General features: G+C 43.4%; 1 protein-coding gene across 1 annotated transcript in view; it reads right to left on the minus strand.

Moving 5' to 3' along the window:
• APBB1IP (amyloid beta precursor protein binding family B member 1 interacting protein) overlaps positions 1-18,504 on the minus strand; it is a 99,591-nt gene that overhangs the window by 47,351 nt on the left and 33,736 nt on the right. Inside the window, exons 2-3 of the mRNA XM_051820970.3 lie at positions 5,745-5,816; positions 1,229-1,316 (exon numbers count right to left, since the gene is read on the minus strand). Of these exons, the coding sequence (XP_051676930.3) occupies positions 1,229-1,316; positions 5,745-5,816 (160 nt within the window). The remainder of the gene's footprint in view (positions 1-1,228; positions 1,317-5,744; positions 5,817-18,504) is intronic.

Here is an 18,504-nt window from a genome sequence, read left to right on the forward strand (position 1 = left end):
ACTTCTTGGGTGTTACCATCTCGATAGAAATCATGGCCAGAAATCAGCTATGCAGCAAACAGATAAGAGTATAGGAAACAGAAAACTGGAAGAGACGCATTATGTTTACCAAGAAACAGGCAGTGGCCCCTGATGATTTACTGAAAAACTGCATTGACAGAAACAAAGCAACTCTGGATTCCTGTACGTTGGCTTCTGTCTTACTATTTTTTATACTTTGGGCAGGTACTGCCAAGTATTTGGCAAATGTTTTCCAAGGGTTGTACTGAATTCTCATTAGTTGGCAAGCCATTAGTGGAGACTTACTATCATTTGAATAACACATGGGCAGAAGACTTAGCACCAAGGAAGAAGAGTGGCAATAAAGTGACAACCCAAGGAAAACTGAAAAATATTAAATAAATTATTCATGAGTATATTAGGGAGTTTCAAAAAGCTCAGGGAAAATGGAATTAAAAAATTCATTTGTGTTGACTCAAAACATTTTTGAGATCCACACATTGCTTTTTTTAGAATATACATTTTTCTGTGAATTTTTTGAGGACCAACAGAGCACTCAGTCAGTTTTGATCAATTATTATGGAATGGACAGTTCATTATCATTCTTAATGGGACATTTTCTTACTGATATTTTCCTATACTACTCCTGATTGCCTAGTGGGCTTATTAACAAGAAAAAACTCCCCTTACTTTTTCAAAAAACAAGACAGTTTTGAGGCTTTTCAAACATGTGGGATGATCCCTTTCATTATAGGCAAAGATATCTTCTTGGCTCTCAATTCAATTTGGACACAATAAAAAAAATGAAATCAAGGATTTTAACAATGATATCTATCACTACGTCCAGATCTCTTTAATTTTGTTTTCAAACTGTAATTCCATACAGATTTGTAAAAATATATTTATTTATTTATTTATTTGAGAGGCTGAGAGACAGAGAAAGCTCCCATCCACTGGTTTACTTGGGAAGTAGACAATAGCCAAAGCTTGGCCTAGCCAAAGCCAGGAGCCAGGAACTCAATCCAAGTGTCTCCCGTGGGTGGCATGGGTCATCATTGCTGCCTCCCAGGGACTACATTAGCAGGAGCTGGAGTTGGGGCTTGAACTTAGGCACTTAGATATGGAACACGGGCATCTTAACTGCTAGGCTACCTGCCCATGCCTGTTCCATACAGAATTTCGTCACTGCTATTTAAAATTACTGAAGAAGACAAATGATTGTACTTACCATTTAGATCTTTGAAACCCACACTATAGTTGAATTCAGCTCTGGGTGGCTTAGGATCAGGAGGAGGGAGGGTGTCCACTCCTAAACTCTGTGAAAACAGCCCCCCCGCTCCAAGTTATTCAAGACAAATATTTTTGCGGTACATTTTAATCAACAAGTCAAAAAAAATCTTTATTATTTACACACTTTTTGTCTAAATAGGTTCTTTAAGAACCATGTTCTTGTCTGAAAATGTTTTGTGCGATTTCTTTTCCCCTACAGAAAACTGCATCTTAAAAGTTCTAGAAGGAATATCTTGAAACAGAACTTGTCAACTGAGAATGATTGAGAATGAGATTGTTGAGCTTATTTTGGTAAAACATAGAGATTCCTGTAAAGAATACATATAATATCTATGCTTCTATAAAGATATAAGTAATCATATAAAAGTTATCGGGCAATCTGCCATCGTACAGTAAAATACTATGCTGTTATTAACTAATGATACTCTTCTTAAAAACAAATTAGGACATAATAGACATTACTAATTCACAAACAGTGCTTTTAAAAACGTAGGAACAAGTGACTCATCGTATGATTTTAAAGTCATATGACATTTATAATTTACATTTCCAAGAATATTTTTGTCTATAATTTGAGAAATGAATTCTTCACCTATTCTCAAGCGTGAATGTTTTTATGATAGTACATACTTCCTTGGTGTTAATTTGATTTAGTAACTGATACCTTTGTTTATTTTTTAAAATTCTGAAGGAAACCAATCATTATGTATTTGAAAGTTACTGAAATATACTTAATTTTAAGTAGGCAAAAATCTATTAGTCAAGAAGATGCTCAAATATTAATCCAATCAATTAAGAGTCAAAGGTAAAATATAGAGCAAAGTGACTATTATCCCCAAATTCATTTTTAAAAACAAAATGATCCCTCAAAAAATTCCTGGAAAAAGGGAGTTTGATGGATGAAACACATGAATGGAAAATTTACTGAGGGAAAGTACAATAAACTTCATTACTTGAGTTTGTTTTTAAATGTCAAAACAAGCAGTCTACTCGGGGAGCCAACTAATTTTTCTCAGTAATATAGTCTATTTTGCTTTTTAATGAATTTAGAAGTAGTTCTCCAACAGAATACATGAATTTGTGATACAACGGAGTTCTAGTGAAGTGGGGTGGTGGGGAGAGAGAGGCAATGGATTTCTGGAAGGAGGTCTTTAATCATGGAGAGTCATTCGGAGCCCGGGATGCAGTGAAGTGGGCGGCGTTTCTCTGTGAAATAAAGTGATTGTATGTGGCACACGCAGATGCAAACACTGAACAGGTAAACTGTGTGTCTGTTCGGATGCTTCAACACAAAACGCAAGGTAGAACACCTCACTGCTCGAATGACATTCAAAGAATCATTGAATGAGAAATATTAAGAAAATGAGAAGTGCGGTGGTTCCAGATGCGGCAAAATCCATGGAGGTGAACGACTGACACTTGAGAACCCTGCTTTACCCTGAACTGCTCCGAACCACGCGCTCGAAATGTGTTCGATGAGAAGCCCACAGCAGCGATTTTCCAACGTACTTACTGGGATTCTGCCACAAAGAAGAACTTCCATTCAGCAATTATTTATTTTCTCTGAAATAAAGTTTTCCTAGGACCCGAGGGGAACGAAGATAAACTCTCGATTTTTTCCCTCTGTTTATCACTTTTTCAGAGTCATAAGAATGCTCTAGCAATTTCCAATGGTGGCCAATAAAAAGTTTTATTTTTGTTAATTTTTATTTTCATTCTGAATGCATATTGCTGTGAAGAATTCACAAGCTCATATTGCCAGGAGGAAATTATACTCATATTGCCATGAAGAAATAAAAATTTATATTTAGAATATTTTACTCTTGCTTTTATAGGTTCTGGGTATTCTACCTTGCTTAGAAAAGCTACTCATGGCTGGCGCTGTGGCTCACTAGGCTAATCCTCCACCTTGTGGCGCCGGCACACCGAGTTCTAGTCCCGGTCGGGGCGCCGGATTATGTCCCAGTTGCCCCTCTTCCAGGCCAGCTCTCTGCTGTGGCCAGGGAGTGCAGTGGAGGATGGCTCAAGTGCTTGGGTCCTGCACCCCATGGGAGACCAGGAGAAGTACCTGGCTCCTGCCTTCGGATCAGTGTGGTGCGCTGGCCGCAGTGCACCAGCTGCGGCGGCCATTGGAGGGTGAACCAATGGCAAAAGCAAGACCTTTCTCTCTCTGTCTCTCTCTCTCTCACTGTCCACTCTGCCTGTCCAAAAAAAAAAAAAAAAGCTACTCACATCTTCAGATGACACAAACATTTCTGGCACCTTTTCTTCATGGATTTACAGAACTCATTAGGGCGTAAGGTGTGCTGCAGAAATGCAGCTTTTGATATTCCAAATGCATTGGCCCAACACAGTTCTCTGCCAGTTACTTAGAATTTCATCTTTATGAGGAGATAGAGAGAGGGAGAGAGAGACACTAACACAAATAGGCTAGCATGCTAACTAATGAGAAATCTGGCAGAAAAGTAAACTGGAGTTCTTCGTACTATTTTTTAAAAATTTATTTATTTATTTTATTTGAAAGAGAGAGAGAGAGAGAAAGAGAGAGAGAGAGAGACTGATCTCCCCCATCCTCTGCTTCACTCTTTATATGCCTGCAACATCCAGCCTGGGCCAGCCAAAACCAGAAGCCTGAAGCTCCATCTGAGTCTCCCACATGGATGGCAGGGATCCAAGTACTTGAGCCATCACACGGTGCACACTGGAATTTGAAGGGAGCCAGGACTTGAATCCAGGCACTCTGATATGGGATGTGGTCATTCCATGTGGCATCTTAATCGCTACACCAAATTCCTGCCCTTGTACTGTTCTTTTAACTTTTCTGTAAACTTGAAATTATTTCAAAGGAAAAAAATTACAATCATGTTATTATATTTTAGTTTCATTTTTTCCTATTTTGGGAAATTATCCTAACACCCATGTTTATCTGCCCCTCTCAACCACATCCTAGTTTTAAAGAATAGAATAGGCACAAAATTCGCAAATGGTGACAAAATGCCACTCCCCCCCCCCCCCACAGGCAGAGTGGACAGTGAGAGAGAGAGACAGAGAGAAAGGTCTTCCTTTGCAGTTGGTTCACCCCCCAATGGCCGCTGTGGCCAGCACGCTGTGGCCGGCACACCACGCTGATCCAAAGCCAGGAACCAGGTGCTTCCTCCCGGTCTCCCATGCGGGTGCAGGGCCCAAGGACCTGGGCCATCCTCCACTGCACTCCCTGGCCACAGCAGAGAGCTGGCCTGGAAGAGGGGCAACCGGGACAGAATCCAGCACCCTGACCGGGACTAGAACCCGGTGTGCCGGCGCCGCAGGTGGAGGATTAGCCTAGTGAGCCGCGGCACCAGCCAAAATGTCGCCTTTTCTAATGGCTGAGGAAATACCCAGTAATCCCAAAGAAGAGTTAACAGGGGGCAGATTGAAGGAGAGATTTTAGACTCAAGGATGAGGTAGGGCCTTTTCCTTACCCTCAAGTCTGGAAGCCTACGTACTGAGGGCCTGCATAAGCCACGCAAACCTACGACTACACAACAAAGAAAGAGCAAAACCCAAGGGCCTCGAGGGCGGGCACGTCTGGGACATGCAGAGGGGTGCTTGCTTACTTTTGCGCTATCTTGGCCATACTCATATGTGGTCCCATGAAAATCCCAGACTCCTACCAGTCAAAACAGTGAGTTCTGCAGGCTGCAGCAGCGAATGCACAGAGAGAGGCCTCTGGCGTTCATGCAGGCCTCCCCGGCAAGAAAAACATTTCTCATCTGGAGAAATGAGGTCACCCGTGAACCAGCACCCCTCCATCTAAGCTGATGGTCCCATATTCTGTCTCATCTTTTATAGAATCTACATCTTTTTGAATTTTATGAGGAATGTAAAATCGATACTAACTAAAATGGGTTTCTTTTTCCTAAAATAAATAGTCTTTGAAAACATGGACCAATTGCATTGTTTCTGGAGAAAATGTAAGATCTTTATCATATTTAGAAATATGGAGTCATTTTTATTTTGATATTTAACATGAGAAAGCGATGAACTGAGTGGTCAGGCCACATGGAGATCTTTAAGATGTAACATTTCCTCAAGGGTTGGTTAAAAAAAAAATCTTGAATAAGGATGATGTCATTTTCCTAGCTCATCTTGGGAAAATTGCCAAGTGGTGGTGGTAGAGAAATTTGCTGGGGGAGATTTCCTGTGATGCCAAATGTCTGCCCACAGAGACATGAGCACTGCCCTGACAGAGTGGATGTGTGACCAAAGGATTAAAGTAACTGAATTCAGAAGGGAACAATCAGAGAAAAGCTTAATTTCGTGAACCCACCATTGTCACAGCTGTATCAGGAATATGTACTATTGCCAATCTCCGATTTGTTTGCTTATTTTTAAAGACAATTCTCTCGTCTCACTGAAACTAAATTCCCTAACCCCACTTCCCATCCAATTTCAAGGTAAGAAGGGAAGTTTACCTGGGTCAGAAGGTCCATCTCTCCCAGTAGATTGCTGAACATTTGGTCGATATCTTCACTTGACTCCCCCATCTGAAAAGGAAGAAGCCCGGATGTTAACAGTCTAGTAGAAGTGTGAGCCTGCAATAATCATTGCATCTCTCTTTTCTCCAAGACCTGGTGGGTGGGCAGATGTGTTGGGAAGGTGCATTTCAGCCTGAAGGTCAATGCCTGACCATCATCAAACTTGCCTGGTTCAAGATTGAGCCAGACCATGAGAACTGCCTCAAAGCAACCAAGCAACTTTGGTTTTTTTCTGCACTCAGTGAGTCTCCTTGGAGCCAAGTAGACGCAGTGGACATCATTGGGGACTCCACCTCCTCGCAGGGGCCTCCGTAGGAAAGGAGAAAGCGTCAGACCACAGAGTTGGGTCAGTGAAGTGAAGAGCTGCCCCTTACATGGGCGCGATGCCAGGCAAGCCATTCGATGCCAACAAAGATACCTCTGACATAGCTGCTTTTGGTACATTTATCTAAAAGTGTTGCGTGATGAACACTTAGAACTCAAGTGGCCACGTGGCTAAGAGAAAGAGATGGAAATAAAGCATTTATTACATTGTAGGCTTTCCTTCCTACACCAAAGGAAGTGGTGGTCCCAGCCAGGCAAAGTGTTGTGAGGGAGTAACAGTGGGTAGGAGAAGCTGGTTGTGGGTCATTAACTGTGACAGAAATATCATTTGGGTATTTCCAAGAGTCGAGTCCTAACTGCCCCCCAACGCCAATGCCAAGGACGGCCTCAGTGAAACTGTCCAGTGAGTGTGCATGGCTGTCGGCCTCCCTATCTGCAGGTTCTGGGACTACAGGCTCCATATTTGTGGGTTCTACAGTCTTAGATTCGATAAACGGCATAGATGGAAAATATTCTCCCCTCCCCAAAATTACATCTGTACTGAATATGCAGACTTTTTTTCTTGTCATTATTCCCCAAACAATAGAGCGTGACAACTATTAAATAACATTTACATTGTGTTAGGTATGATAAGTAATCTAGAGATGATTTAAACATACAGGGAGGTGTGTGCAAGTTATATGCAAACATTATGCCACTTTGTAGGAGGGATTTGAGCGTCTGTGGATTTTGGTGTTGGAGGTGGTGGAGTCTTAGAATCCAGGACTGATCACGTATTCAGACTAAACAGTGTCTAGGTGATTTATGTGTTCTAATCTTTTTATATGGAAATTAAAAATGTATACAATATTAGAATGATGTAATTATTACTATGTACTCATCGGTAAGTTTCAACAATGATCAACTCATGATGATCTTTTATTTTTTTATTTAAAAATATTTTGCCCCAATCTTTTAAATTCAAATATATCAAATTCTTCTGCAATAGGTTACTTTGAGATAAATACTATTTTTCCATAAATATTTCCATGTATAATCCTAAAAAATAAAGATTTAAGAAAAATCTCTGCATATATGTATGTGTGAGTTTTAAATAAATTATTTTGGGGTAGGCGTTTGGCTCAGTGAGTGAGATTCTGCTTGGGACCCACATCCATACTGGACTCCTTGGGACTGCTCTGCTTCAAATGCAGTTTCCTGTCACTGTGCACTCTGGGAGGCAGCAAATGATGACAGAAACACTGGGGTCTCTGCCACCCATATGAGATACTCAGATTTTACTCTGGGGCTCCTGGCTTTGGCCTGGCGCTGCTCCTGCTGTTGCAGGCATTCGGAGCGTGAACCAGCAGATGGAACACTTCTCTCCCCTGTCTCTCTCTCTTTTTTTGCCTTTAAAAGAAAATGAAAATAAGCAATAAAAATTAAAAATAACTAATCAGCTGAAATAGAATAAGTCAAGGTGGATCAAACTTTCTTTAAATAATGTTGAAGGGGCTGGTGCTGTGGCACAGCAAGTTAACGCCCTGGCCTGAAGCGCCGGCATCCCATATGGGTGCCAGTTCTAGTCCCGGCTGTTCCACTTCCAATCCAGCTCTGCTGTGGCCTGGGATAGCAGCAGTGGAAGATGGCCCAAGTGCTTGGGCCCCTGCACCCACGTGGGAGACCTGGAAGAAGCTCCTGGCTCCTGGCTTGGATCGGTGCATTCTGGCCATTGTGGCCATCTGGGGAGTGAACCATTGGATGGAAGACCTCTCTCTCTCTGCATCTCCTCTCTCTGTGTAACTCTGACTTTTGAATAAATAAATAAATCTTTTAAAAAAATAGATTCTTGAAAGCTTTTAGTTCACCCTTTCATGTGACTTCAGACTAATACATTAGAAATAGCACATTTTCTTTTTTTTTTAAAGATTTTTAAAATTTATTTGAAAAGTAGAGTTACAGGGGCAGAGAGAGAGAGAGAGAGAGAGAGAGAGAAAGTCTTCCATCTGCTTGTTCACTTCCCAGATAGCCGCAACGGCCAGAGCTGGGCTAATCCAAAGCCATGAGCCAGGAGCTTCTTCTGGGTCTCTCACGTGGGTGCAGGGGCCCAAGGACTTGGGCCATCCTCTGCTGCTTTCCTAGGCCTTAGCAGAGAGCTGGACTGGAAGAGGAGCAGTGGCACTAGAACCAGCACCCATATGAGATGCTGGCATTGTAGGCGGTTGCTTTACCCACCATGCCACAGTGCCCGCCCCGATTTTCATTTTTAATAGCTTTAGCTAATCAGAATTTATCCACCTCTTTACAAAATATGTATTTCATGTGTATTTTCATAGTAACTCTGTTTCTTGAAAATTACTCAAATGATTTTTATAATATCCCAATCCTTGAAAGTAAAGTGATGGTCTGTTGATGGTGATGACAATGCTTCTCCAGCACTGTGTTTTTTTTTTTTTTTTTTTTTTTTTTTTTTTGACAGACAGAGTGGACAGTGAGAGAGAGAGAGACAGAGAGAAAGGTCTTCCTTTGCCGTTGATTCACCCTCCAATGGCTGCCGCGGCTGGCGCACAGCACTGATCCAAAGGCAGGAGCCAGGTGCTTCTCCTGGTCTCCCATGGGGTGCAGGGCCCAAGGACCTGGGCCATCCTCCACTGCACTCCCGGGTCACAGCAGAGAGCTGGCCTGGAAGAGGGGCAACCGGGACAGAATCCGGCGCCCCGACTGGGACTAGAACCCGGGGTGCCGGCGCCGCAAGGTGGAAGATTAGCCTAGTGAGCCACGGCGCCGGCCTCTAGCACTGTGTTTTAAGGACTGTTCTTTAAGCCAGGCTTGAAATCACAGACACTTGGCACCCCGTGCAGCTTTGACATTGAGCAATCAGCAGAGACGGGGCTGCAAACGCCATCCTGGGTGGATCATAGCAGAACCTTCAGTATCCACCCTACAAGACTCGGGCTTAATCTTCTCAACTTATCCTCAACAGGTATCTCGGGAATCTGATGTAACAAAATCTTGCTGAATTTTTCCACCTTTCTCTGTTTGAAGAAGGAAAAATTCGCCTCCCCACATAATTTTCCCAGCCTCACCAAACACGACTGAATGTATTTTCCACCGGAATTTCCTACTCCCCACAACAATTTCTTCTTCGCCCTCCTGTGAAACACAAGAGCCACTCTGAGCTCTAGCTGCCCAGAACATTTCCTAGTCACGTGCTTTCTTGTGCATGTTGGATGCTGGAGGACTTGCTATGAGATAGGTTCATTTTCCAGCGCATTCTATCTGGCTTCCAGCAGAGGACATGCCATGCACAGGTAACTGAAACACTGACTGGCCAGGAGGGTCCAGGAAGGGGACTTTAGTTAGGACAAGAGAGGGTCTAGGTATCCTGCAGCAAGCACAGTCCTTGGTAGCAGACACTGATAATCAGGTGTATGGAGGCACTGGACTCCAAGGAAGTCATTCAGCAAATGCTCAGGGTGGGACCACCCTTGGCAGGCAGGTGGGACCACACGTGAAAGGCAGGGATGTGGCAGGTGGGGCAGACACTGCAAGTGTTGGTCTATGTCAGCGGGGTTAGGGAGCAATCAAACACAGCATTGGTGACGGAGGATGGGAACTGCTCATTCTGTTCCACAGGTGCCAGTGGACTCAGTGTGCACTACAGGCAGAAGTGGCCCCAGGGGGCTGGCGCCGTGGCTCACTTGGCTAATCCTCTGCCTGCTGGGTTCTAGTCCCGGTTGCTCCTCTTCTGGTCCAGCTCTCTGCTGTGGCCTGGGAGTGCAGTGGAGGATGGCCCAAGTACTTGGGCCCTGCACCCGCGTGGGAGACCAGGAGGAAGCACCTGGCTCCTGGCTTTGGATCGGCGCAGCGTGCCGGCCGTAGTGGCCATTTGGGGGGTGAACCAGCGGAAGGAAGACCTTTCTCTCTGTCTCTCTCTCTCACTGTCTAACTCTACCTGTCAAAACAAACAAAAAAAAAGACCCCAGGTCTTGTTGAAGAAAGGAGTTCATGTGAGGATTCATCTGTATATGGTTTTACTCCCTCCCTGTTGCTTACAAAGTATGAACATCGTATATTCCCTTCTCAAAATTTCCTATAAAATGGAGGAAAGACAATATTTAAGTAAACGAAAAAATCAGTGGTTTAAAAAACTAATTAATATGGCATTCAAAATCTTGTCGTAGACTTTTCATTCTTTACTAAGGGGAAGGTAGCAGAATAAACGAAAGAACTCCAGAATTGCCCATGTGAATTTATTGTCACTGGGGTTTTATGCAGTACAACTGTGATAAAATAGAAGGATCCTTCAAACAAATTATTGTGAACAAGGAAAGAATAAGTACTGATGGTAACACATTTCAGGTTTTTTTTTTTTTTAATTAGAAAAAAGCAATCCATTCAGAGTGGAGAAAGAAGAGATTTAGCTGTTGACCTCAACACTGCCAACCAATGTCACAATAAACTTAAGGGAACCTAATATGGCCCTAATAATAAGAAGCCTGCTAGTGACGTGTTCTCTTAAATCATTACGTTTGGGAAAAATACTGAAATGATGAAGAATAAAGACTTGAAAGGAAATGCAACATCAGTGAGTCAGAAAAACCTACTGAGCCCCAAGACTTTGATTCTCAGACTGTCTGCACCACGGATGTGCCATGAGCTGAGGCACAGCAGGTCAATCATCCACCAAAGGTGGAAATAACTCAAAACCACGGCACATCCTTGTGACCCCTCCTGAAACCCTCCATGTGCTTGTCTGGTTGAAAAGCTCTCCTCCTGCACTTTCATTCCTTCCCCTAGAGCCTTGTAGTGAATTGTTACAGGAAGTCAACATCAAAGTCGTGTGAACCTACAGTCATCAGTCCACAGTAGACATGCTGCTGAATGGACCGCAGTCTGACAGAGTTGGAACCTTGGTGAAAAGAGTAAGAGGGGCCTAGAGGGCTGTATTTAACTGAAACTTGGGTTAATTGGAAAACTTAGTCATCTTACATGACTACCTGCAAAGAAGGTAGACAGACAAGCATCAGACACACATGCGCGCGCACACACACACAGTGTGCATGAGAAACTGGGCTGTGCCTACTTGTACTTGTGGTTTCTGAAGGTCAACATAAAGGTTGAAGACAGAGGGAAGGAAGGAAGAGGGGAGAGAGAGAGAGAGAGAGAAATCCCACCCTGAGGTTCAGAAGTGCGATTTGGGGCAGCAGCCCAAGTGCTGGGGTGGAGGAGTCACAGTGAGGCAATGTGTTGCAAAACAAGCCATGGTCACACCACGACTGGGTGGAGTTACCATTCTTCTATGGGTGTGTCATTGCTGAGTTCATTTTGTGTCTTGGGAACAACAACACACTGATGGTGAAATGAAAATTGGAGTAATACTCTACCAGATACTTTATTTTTCTTTTTGTTGAGTAGGTGAGGGGTAAGACAGCTGAAGATACGTATGCAGTCAAAACCCTGCTTTGCATTCCCTGCCAATATGTCCCAAAGGTCCAGTTTCTAGGTCTTTGTTTTATCCTCCAGGATTTTTTCTTTCCCACATACCTAAACTCTAAAAATGTGCATTTAAATAATAAATCTACCTTTAGCACCCTGCTACATATGTTTAACAAGACATACATATATTATATCTATGCCAAAGTTAACCTCACACATTTAACTCATGTTGGATGAAAATTTCAGTGTCTTTTAGATTAGTAATTCTAGCAGGATTCTACACCAAGAGCAGCACAGCCTTTATCGTGTCTGTCAGGATAGCTTGTGAACAATCAGCCAGTTCAACACATCACAAGCTTTGGTCCAATTCAACATTTCCCTCTTTGGCAATCTCCTCTTTGCTAACCTGGTTGATGGCCTGCTATGGTTTGAATGTGGTTTGTCCCCAAGGGTTCACGTGCTGGGAACTTGGACTCCAGTGTGATATGGAGGGTTATGGGATCTTTAAGAGGTGGGACCTCAAGGAGGCCCTTAGGTCATTGGGAATGCAGCCTGTGGAAGGGATGTTGGTCTCCTGGAGTGACTTTTCCTTAGAGTGGGAATGAGTTATTATAAGAACCTAATCCTAATCCTAATTCCTGTCTCACACACTTTCCCACCACAATGTCATCTACCATCAGATCCACAATTGAGGGCAAGCCAGTGTGTCCACCTGATCTTGGCCTTTGAGGTTGCAGAACCAGTGAGCTAAATAGACACCTTTTCCTCCTGAGGTCGGCTTGCCTCATGGATTTTGTTATAGTAATGAAAAGCAGATGAGAACAAGTCTTTTTGTCATTACTAGTCCAATTTGGAAACCGTGGCACAGGCCTTTCCTCCTCCCCTTGTTCTACCCAGTCGCTTCTGTTGGTTTTTCCTTGTGCAATTTATCTGTCTTTGGGTGTGCTGTTCCCCTAATATCTTCCTGTGCACCCAACTCCTTCATAAAATCCTCTTTACTATTCAATACCCAGCTTTCATGTCAACACTTTCAGTGGGACTTCAGGCCCAGCAGAGAGATTAACTGTCCATGTACTTGGTACACAAATCAGTAAATCCTGACCCCAAAATCCCACCTTGATAAAGTGATGGATCTTCCTGGGCTTAATGCACAAGATATTGAGACAAAGGAGCACTCAGCACTTGGCATGAGCAGTCACCCCAGCATCTCCCACACGGAACTATGTCCTTTATGTTAGTGTGTTAGAATCTTTCAGAAAACTGCAGATAGCTATTAAGTAAGGTTCAGAGCTTGCTGATCTCGCTGTTAAAAAATGCTTTGTGGAAAGCCCAGTGAGATGAAGCAACTTCCCAGCTGAACGGGAAGAGCTGGGCTAGAGTCCAGGTCTCAGGCTGCATGGTTGCACTCTGTAGCAGCCCCTCTGCGACACGCCCACGCAGGTCCTGGTGCATTGCTGGGCAGTCCCCAGGGTTTGCCAAATCCCACATTTCCTACGAACACCAGGGTAGTTAGACAGGAAGTCTGCTTCTGCTTTAGGTTTGTGGAACCTCACTCATTATACAAACACTATTTCTCTGTTTCTCACTGCTTTCTAAGTGAGTAAATGCTGATGTTCCCACTGGTGCATTTTGCTGGAAAGCACAAAGATTTCACTGGGGCTTACTTACGTCTATTTAGGCCTGCATCATTTTGCAAACCAAAAATTTTAGCTGCATTGAGAAAAATTCCGATAGCTACCATGCAACATGGATGTCATCAATGGCTCTCAGTCTTCTCAAGTTCAGTCAGGAGCCCATTTTCATGTCTAATAAAAACTTAATTTTTATTTAATGCACAAAAATTGTTTTCCATACTATTTACTCCTCTATTCACATAATATATCTGATTAACTTTAACTCCATCAAGGTAGACTTGTATCTCACTGTAGGACAAAACTGTACCAGTTTAATTATATAGTTACATGTTATGTTGTATGTTGTACATGATATGTGTTTCACTATGTATATAAAATGATATACTTCTGGCTTCTGTTGGGCTTCAAAATAGAGAATAAATTATGTGTGGGTGTATTTACTAATGCACATTTTTAGTTTTTGATGTATTTACATTTAAATATGCTAACCTGAAGGGATGGTGGGAAGGAGGGAGAGTGGATAGTATTGTTAGGTTCTTAAAATTGTATGTAAGAAATACACGAAATCTGTGCCCTTAAATAAATAAATAAATATATTTTAAAGAGAAACAAACACACATGAACATATGCAAGGCCTCCTTTGTTAGCCTACACATTACAATTTTTGTGAGCAAGCTGAATTCTGAGCTTAGCAGTGTTAGAGTAACAGGTTATTTAATACACTGAAAGCCAAGCCATTTATTCATTAAAACATACCATCTTGTATACTAAATAAAACACATGCCATAATAAACTTACTTATAAAAAGAATTTCTCAGAAAACAGAAAGATAGACTACTACTCATTTAGGCTTTCAAAACATGGTGCTAGCAACATCTATATCAAAGCAAAAGTTCACTGGGGTTTTTCTCTTGTGATTATCCAAGATCACCTTATGGAAGTGACGCAGGCTATGGCAGCGAGCACCGGTACAACAAAGGCACTTGTGGGAAAGGGGCTCTCTCTATGCACACAACAGACTCAGAGCAGAAGCTAATTCACAGGTGTGTTCTTGGTCAGGCACAGTCTTAGCCTGGGTCGAGGCAGTGACCCTACTAGGAGAATGAGATCAGGCAAGACAGAACACAAGCAAGTAGAAGTTGAAAAATGAAACAGTCGGGGCTGGCATTGTGAGGCAGCGGGTTAGGCCGCCGCCTGCAATGGTGGCATCCCAAATCAGAGTGCTGGTACGAGTCCTGGCTGCTCTGCTTCTGGCCCACCTCCCTGCTAGTGTGCCTGGGAAGGCAGCAGAGGGTAGCCGAAGTATTTGGGCCCCTGCCATCCACGTGGGAGACTCAGATGGAGTTCCTAACTCCTGACTGTAGCCTGGCCCAACCCCAGTGGTCCTTTGGGCAGTGAATCAGAGGATGGAAGGCCCCCCCCCCCTTTTCCCTTTCTCTGTTGCTCTGCCTTTTTCAAATAAACACTACTTCCCGGTCATTCACAAGAGTCCCAACCATGTTAATGTGTGCAACTGGTCTTCAGGATTTCATGGAACAGTTGCTGCTGACTTAGCGAGGAGAGAAACCTTGCTCTGTGCATGGCTATGGGCTCAGAGGGAGAAATCTCCCCATTCTCTCCATCTGCCTGATGATAATAAATGTATTAGCTAATAACTACGACATGTTTCCCTCTGGTCCAGGCACTTGGTATTTTATATGGACTGATTGGTTAAAGCCATCTTCACATACTAGGTGGGACTTCTAAAATTTCCAATTATTAAAAAAGATTTATTTATTTATTTGAAAGTCAGAGGAGAGAGAGAATGAGAGAGAGAGAGAGAGAGAGAGAGAGAGATTTCCATCCACTGGGCTGGGCTAGGCTGAAGTCAGGAGCCAAGAGCTTCATCCCATGTGGTAGCAGGGGTCCAAACACTTGGACCATCTTCTGCTGCTTTTCCCAGGCCATTAGCAGGAAGCTGAATCGGAAGTCGAGACAGGAAGTGGTACTCATATGGGATGCCAGTGTTACAGTTGGTGGCTTAACCTGCTACCCCATAATGCTGCCCCCACCCCATTTTTCTATGAGAAATGAGAAAACTGAGGCATTCAGAGTCTAAGCACCTTGACTCAAATGATACAACTTAAGTCAGTCAATAAATATTTATTGATCCCAGACACGGTTCAAGCTTTAAACAAAACCTCTGGAAGATTTTCCTATGTGTGTTCTCCACAATTGTTTCTCTGTATCAGTGTGCCAAGGTTTGAGCATCTAGAATTTATCTACATGCTGTGCATATTTTCGCTTTTAACATGGCTAAGAAAAAGTGCTTTCCTTCTTGCGCTGAGAATATGATTGTCTTTTAACCCTGCAAGAGAGCAGTGTTTTCAGTGTATCATAGACTTCCAGGGCTAGAATGAATTTTAAAAAGGCTAAAAAATCAGAACATTTTACCTTGGTATTTTTAAATTAAATTAACTTTTAAAAATTAAAATCGCTGGTGGGGCTGGCGCTATGGCATAGCAGGTAAAGCCACCGCTTGCAGTGCTGGCATCCCATATGGGTGCTGGTTCAAGTCCGGCTGCTCCACTTCCAATCCAGCTCCCTGCTATGGCCTGGGAAAGCAGTAGAAGATGGTCCAAGTCCTTGGGCCCCTGCACCCACGTGGGAGACCCAGAAGAAGCTTCTGGCTTCAGATCAGCATAGCTCCTGCTGTTGCAGCCAATTGGGGAGTGAACCGGCAGATGGAAGACCTCTCTCTCTCTCTCTCTCTCTGCCTCTCCTCTCTCTGTGTAACTCTTTCAAATAAATAAATGAATCTTAAAAAAAATTAATAACTGGCAATTTGTTTTCAAGGGCAAAAAACCAAAAATCAACCAACACATTATAACAGCAGAAACAAAAGAGGAGAATGGTTTAAAAGCAAGATCATGAACGGGATCACACTCATGGACGCTAAGGCAGAATCACGGTCACCGTCCTGGTGGCAACCATGGAGTTGCCAGTGCACCATGTGATGGGAAAATAGTTTACAGAACACTGCATTTTGCCCGATTCCCTGCATACAGTATGTTTTCAAAATGTAACGAAAACACTTAGCAAGAGGAAGTGGTTCACGGATTCACACAGCACAGGGCTCAAGTTGTTGCAGTGTTTGGGGGAGGAAGAGGGTGGGAGGTGGCCACGGCTTCTGTGTGACATAAAACAGGAAATAGGAGCGTCTCTAAAATCACTCATGATAGCAAATTAATTCACTTGGCAAAGAAACAAGATGAGGAAATCTCTTGGGCCCACTTGGCCAGCTGTGTACGTTACCCCCGAGGCCACTTCTGAAAGTCTTCAGAAACGGGCTCGTCAGTAGTTGCTGACTTAGTAGCTCCACCACTGGAGCTGGCCTGGTGGCGCAGAGGGTTAAGCTGCTGCCTGCGACACCAGCATCCCTATGGGCACCGTCTCGAGTCCTGGCTGCTCTTCTTCAGTTCCAGCTCCCTGCTAAGGCACCTGGGAAAGCAGCAGAGGATGGCCCAAGGGCTTGGGTTCCTGCCACCCAAGTGGGAAACTCGGATGGAGTTCTTCAGCCTGGCTGAACCCTGGCCCTTATGGCCATTTGGGGAGTGAACCAGTAGATGGAAGATCTCTGTCTCTCCCTCTCTCTCTGTAACTCTGCCTTTCAAATAAATAAACAAGTAATGTTACAAAAAACAAACAAACAAACAAAAAGGGATCATCACCAAGGCCTTGTGATCAACACAGACTAAAACAACAACAGACCAAGGACATTTGTGTGCATACTGCATATGCACGCTTCTATGTTCACGTCAAAGGAACATCCAAGACAATGGGTTCTTTTCTAAGCAATTTTGTCACTGTGAATTGGATGAAAATAACAAAAAGGCAGTCATGAAATTACATGATTTAGTTCCATAACAAGAAACACTGAAGGTGTGTTGTGCAAGGCTTAGAATTTGTTACAGTATCACACACACACACACACACACACACAGAGAGAGAGAGAGAGAGATGGGCTCCCTCATTGAAAAAAAAAATCTGAGTTTAAAGCTTATTTCCAAATTGCTTTGATTTTGTGTGCATGCAGGGGAGCTGGGGTAGAGTGGGGCACTCTGCTATGTATGAAAACAGAGCACCGCCGAAAACAGAAATGTCCCACAAGGCTCAGAAGTAGAGCAGTGAGTGACACAGGGACACCAAGGCCAGCTCATAGGAACACGGTGTGCACTGCCATCCACGCAGTGGTGTTTCCATGTCTCTGGGAGATGGGACAACGTTCATTTGGATATACAGGAGCTGCAAAGAGAGCTCTAGATTTTGAGATTTTTCTCAAGTTCCCTTTTCATTCTATTGTGTCTATATAAGGAATGGGGAACTGTTCGTGTATTTAGGATCCGCTGTGACACAAAACCAAAGTGACAACATAATTTAGGGTTTTTTAAAGAGATAAAAATAGAAAACATTTTCTTCCCTTATTTTGTGAGAAAAATCTATGGCGATTGATTTTCATAAGCAAAATTGTGACTCGTTATATGTTTTCATTGCCCTATTTCCTCTTCAATCTGCCCCAGTTGGATTTGTGCTCTCGATATGTCACAAAATTATGTCAAGATCACCAATAGCTTTCATGTTGCTAAATCTAATGGTTAATTCCTTGTCAGCATCTTACACAGCATTTAACATTGATGCCTTCTGGAAATAAAGTCAACCCTCCATATCCCTGGGTTTTGCATCAAAAACAGTTTTTAAAAAACTTTGTCTACAGTGAATATATACAAACTTCTTTTTTTTGGTCATCATTCCTTGCACAATACACCAACTATTTGCATAGCATTTACAGCGTCTGAGGTGTTATGAGTCATCTGGACTGCAGTTAAGGTATATGGGAGGCTGGCTGTGCATAGGTTCTACCCATACTGTACCACTTTACAGAAGAAGCTTCCGCATCCACAGATTTCGGTGACTGAGGCGCGTCCTGGAGCCCATTCCCAAGGAACTCAGTACTGTTTTCACTTGCCCTTTCTGAAAATTTGCTTTTCCTGCAAACAGAGGCCAATTTTCCTTAAAGCTAATAAAGCTGAAACTTCTGGGTCCCTTGCTTGCCATGTCCTTCTGAGACTTCTTCCCTGACACCCCCACCAGCAGCATGGAGCACAGTGCTCCTGCTAGTGCTCCTAGGGCCTGGAGCAGAGCTGCTGGGCTGCTGGCCCTGCCTCCACTTCCCTGGACTCCAAGGAGATCTGCAGAGGTGCTGCTTTGGCCTGCTCCTCACATGGGGTCGCCATGACCTGGGCTTCCTGACCATCTTATGTCAGCCCAGCAGCAGCCTAGCA

Source organism: Oryctolagus cuniculus, chromosome 13 (genome assembly GCF_051225735.1).
Source record: "Oryctolagus cuniculus isolate XC-2025 breed Fujian yellow rabbit chromosome 13, ASM5122573v1, whole genome shotgun sequence".
Taxonomy (NCBI): domain Eukaryota; kingdom Metazoa; phylum Chordata; class Mammalia; order Lagomorpha; family Leporidae; genus Oryctolagus; species Oryctolagus cuniculus.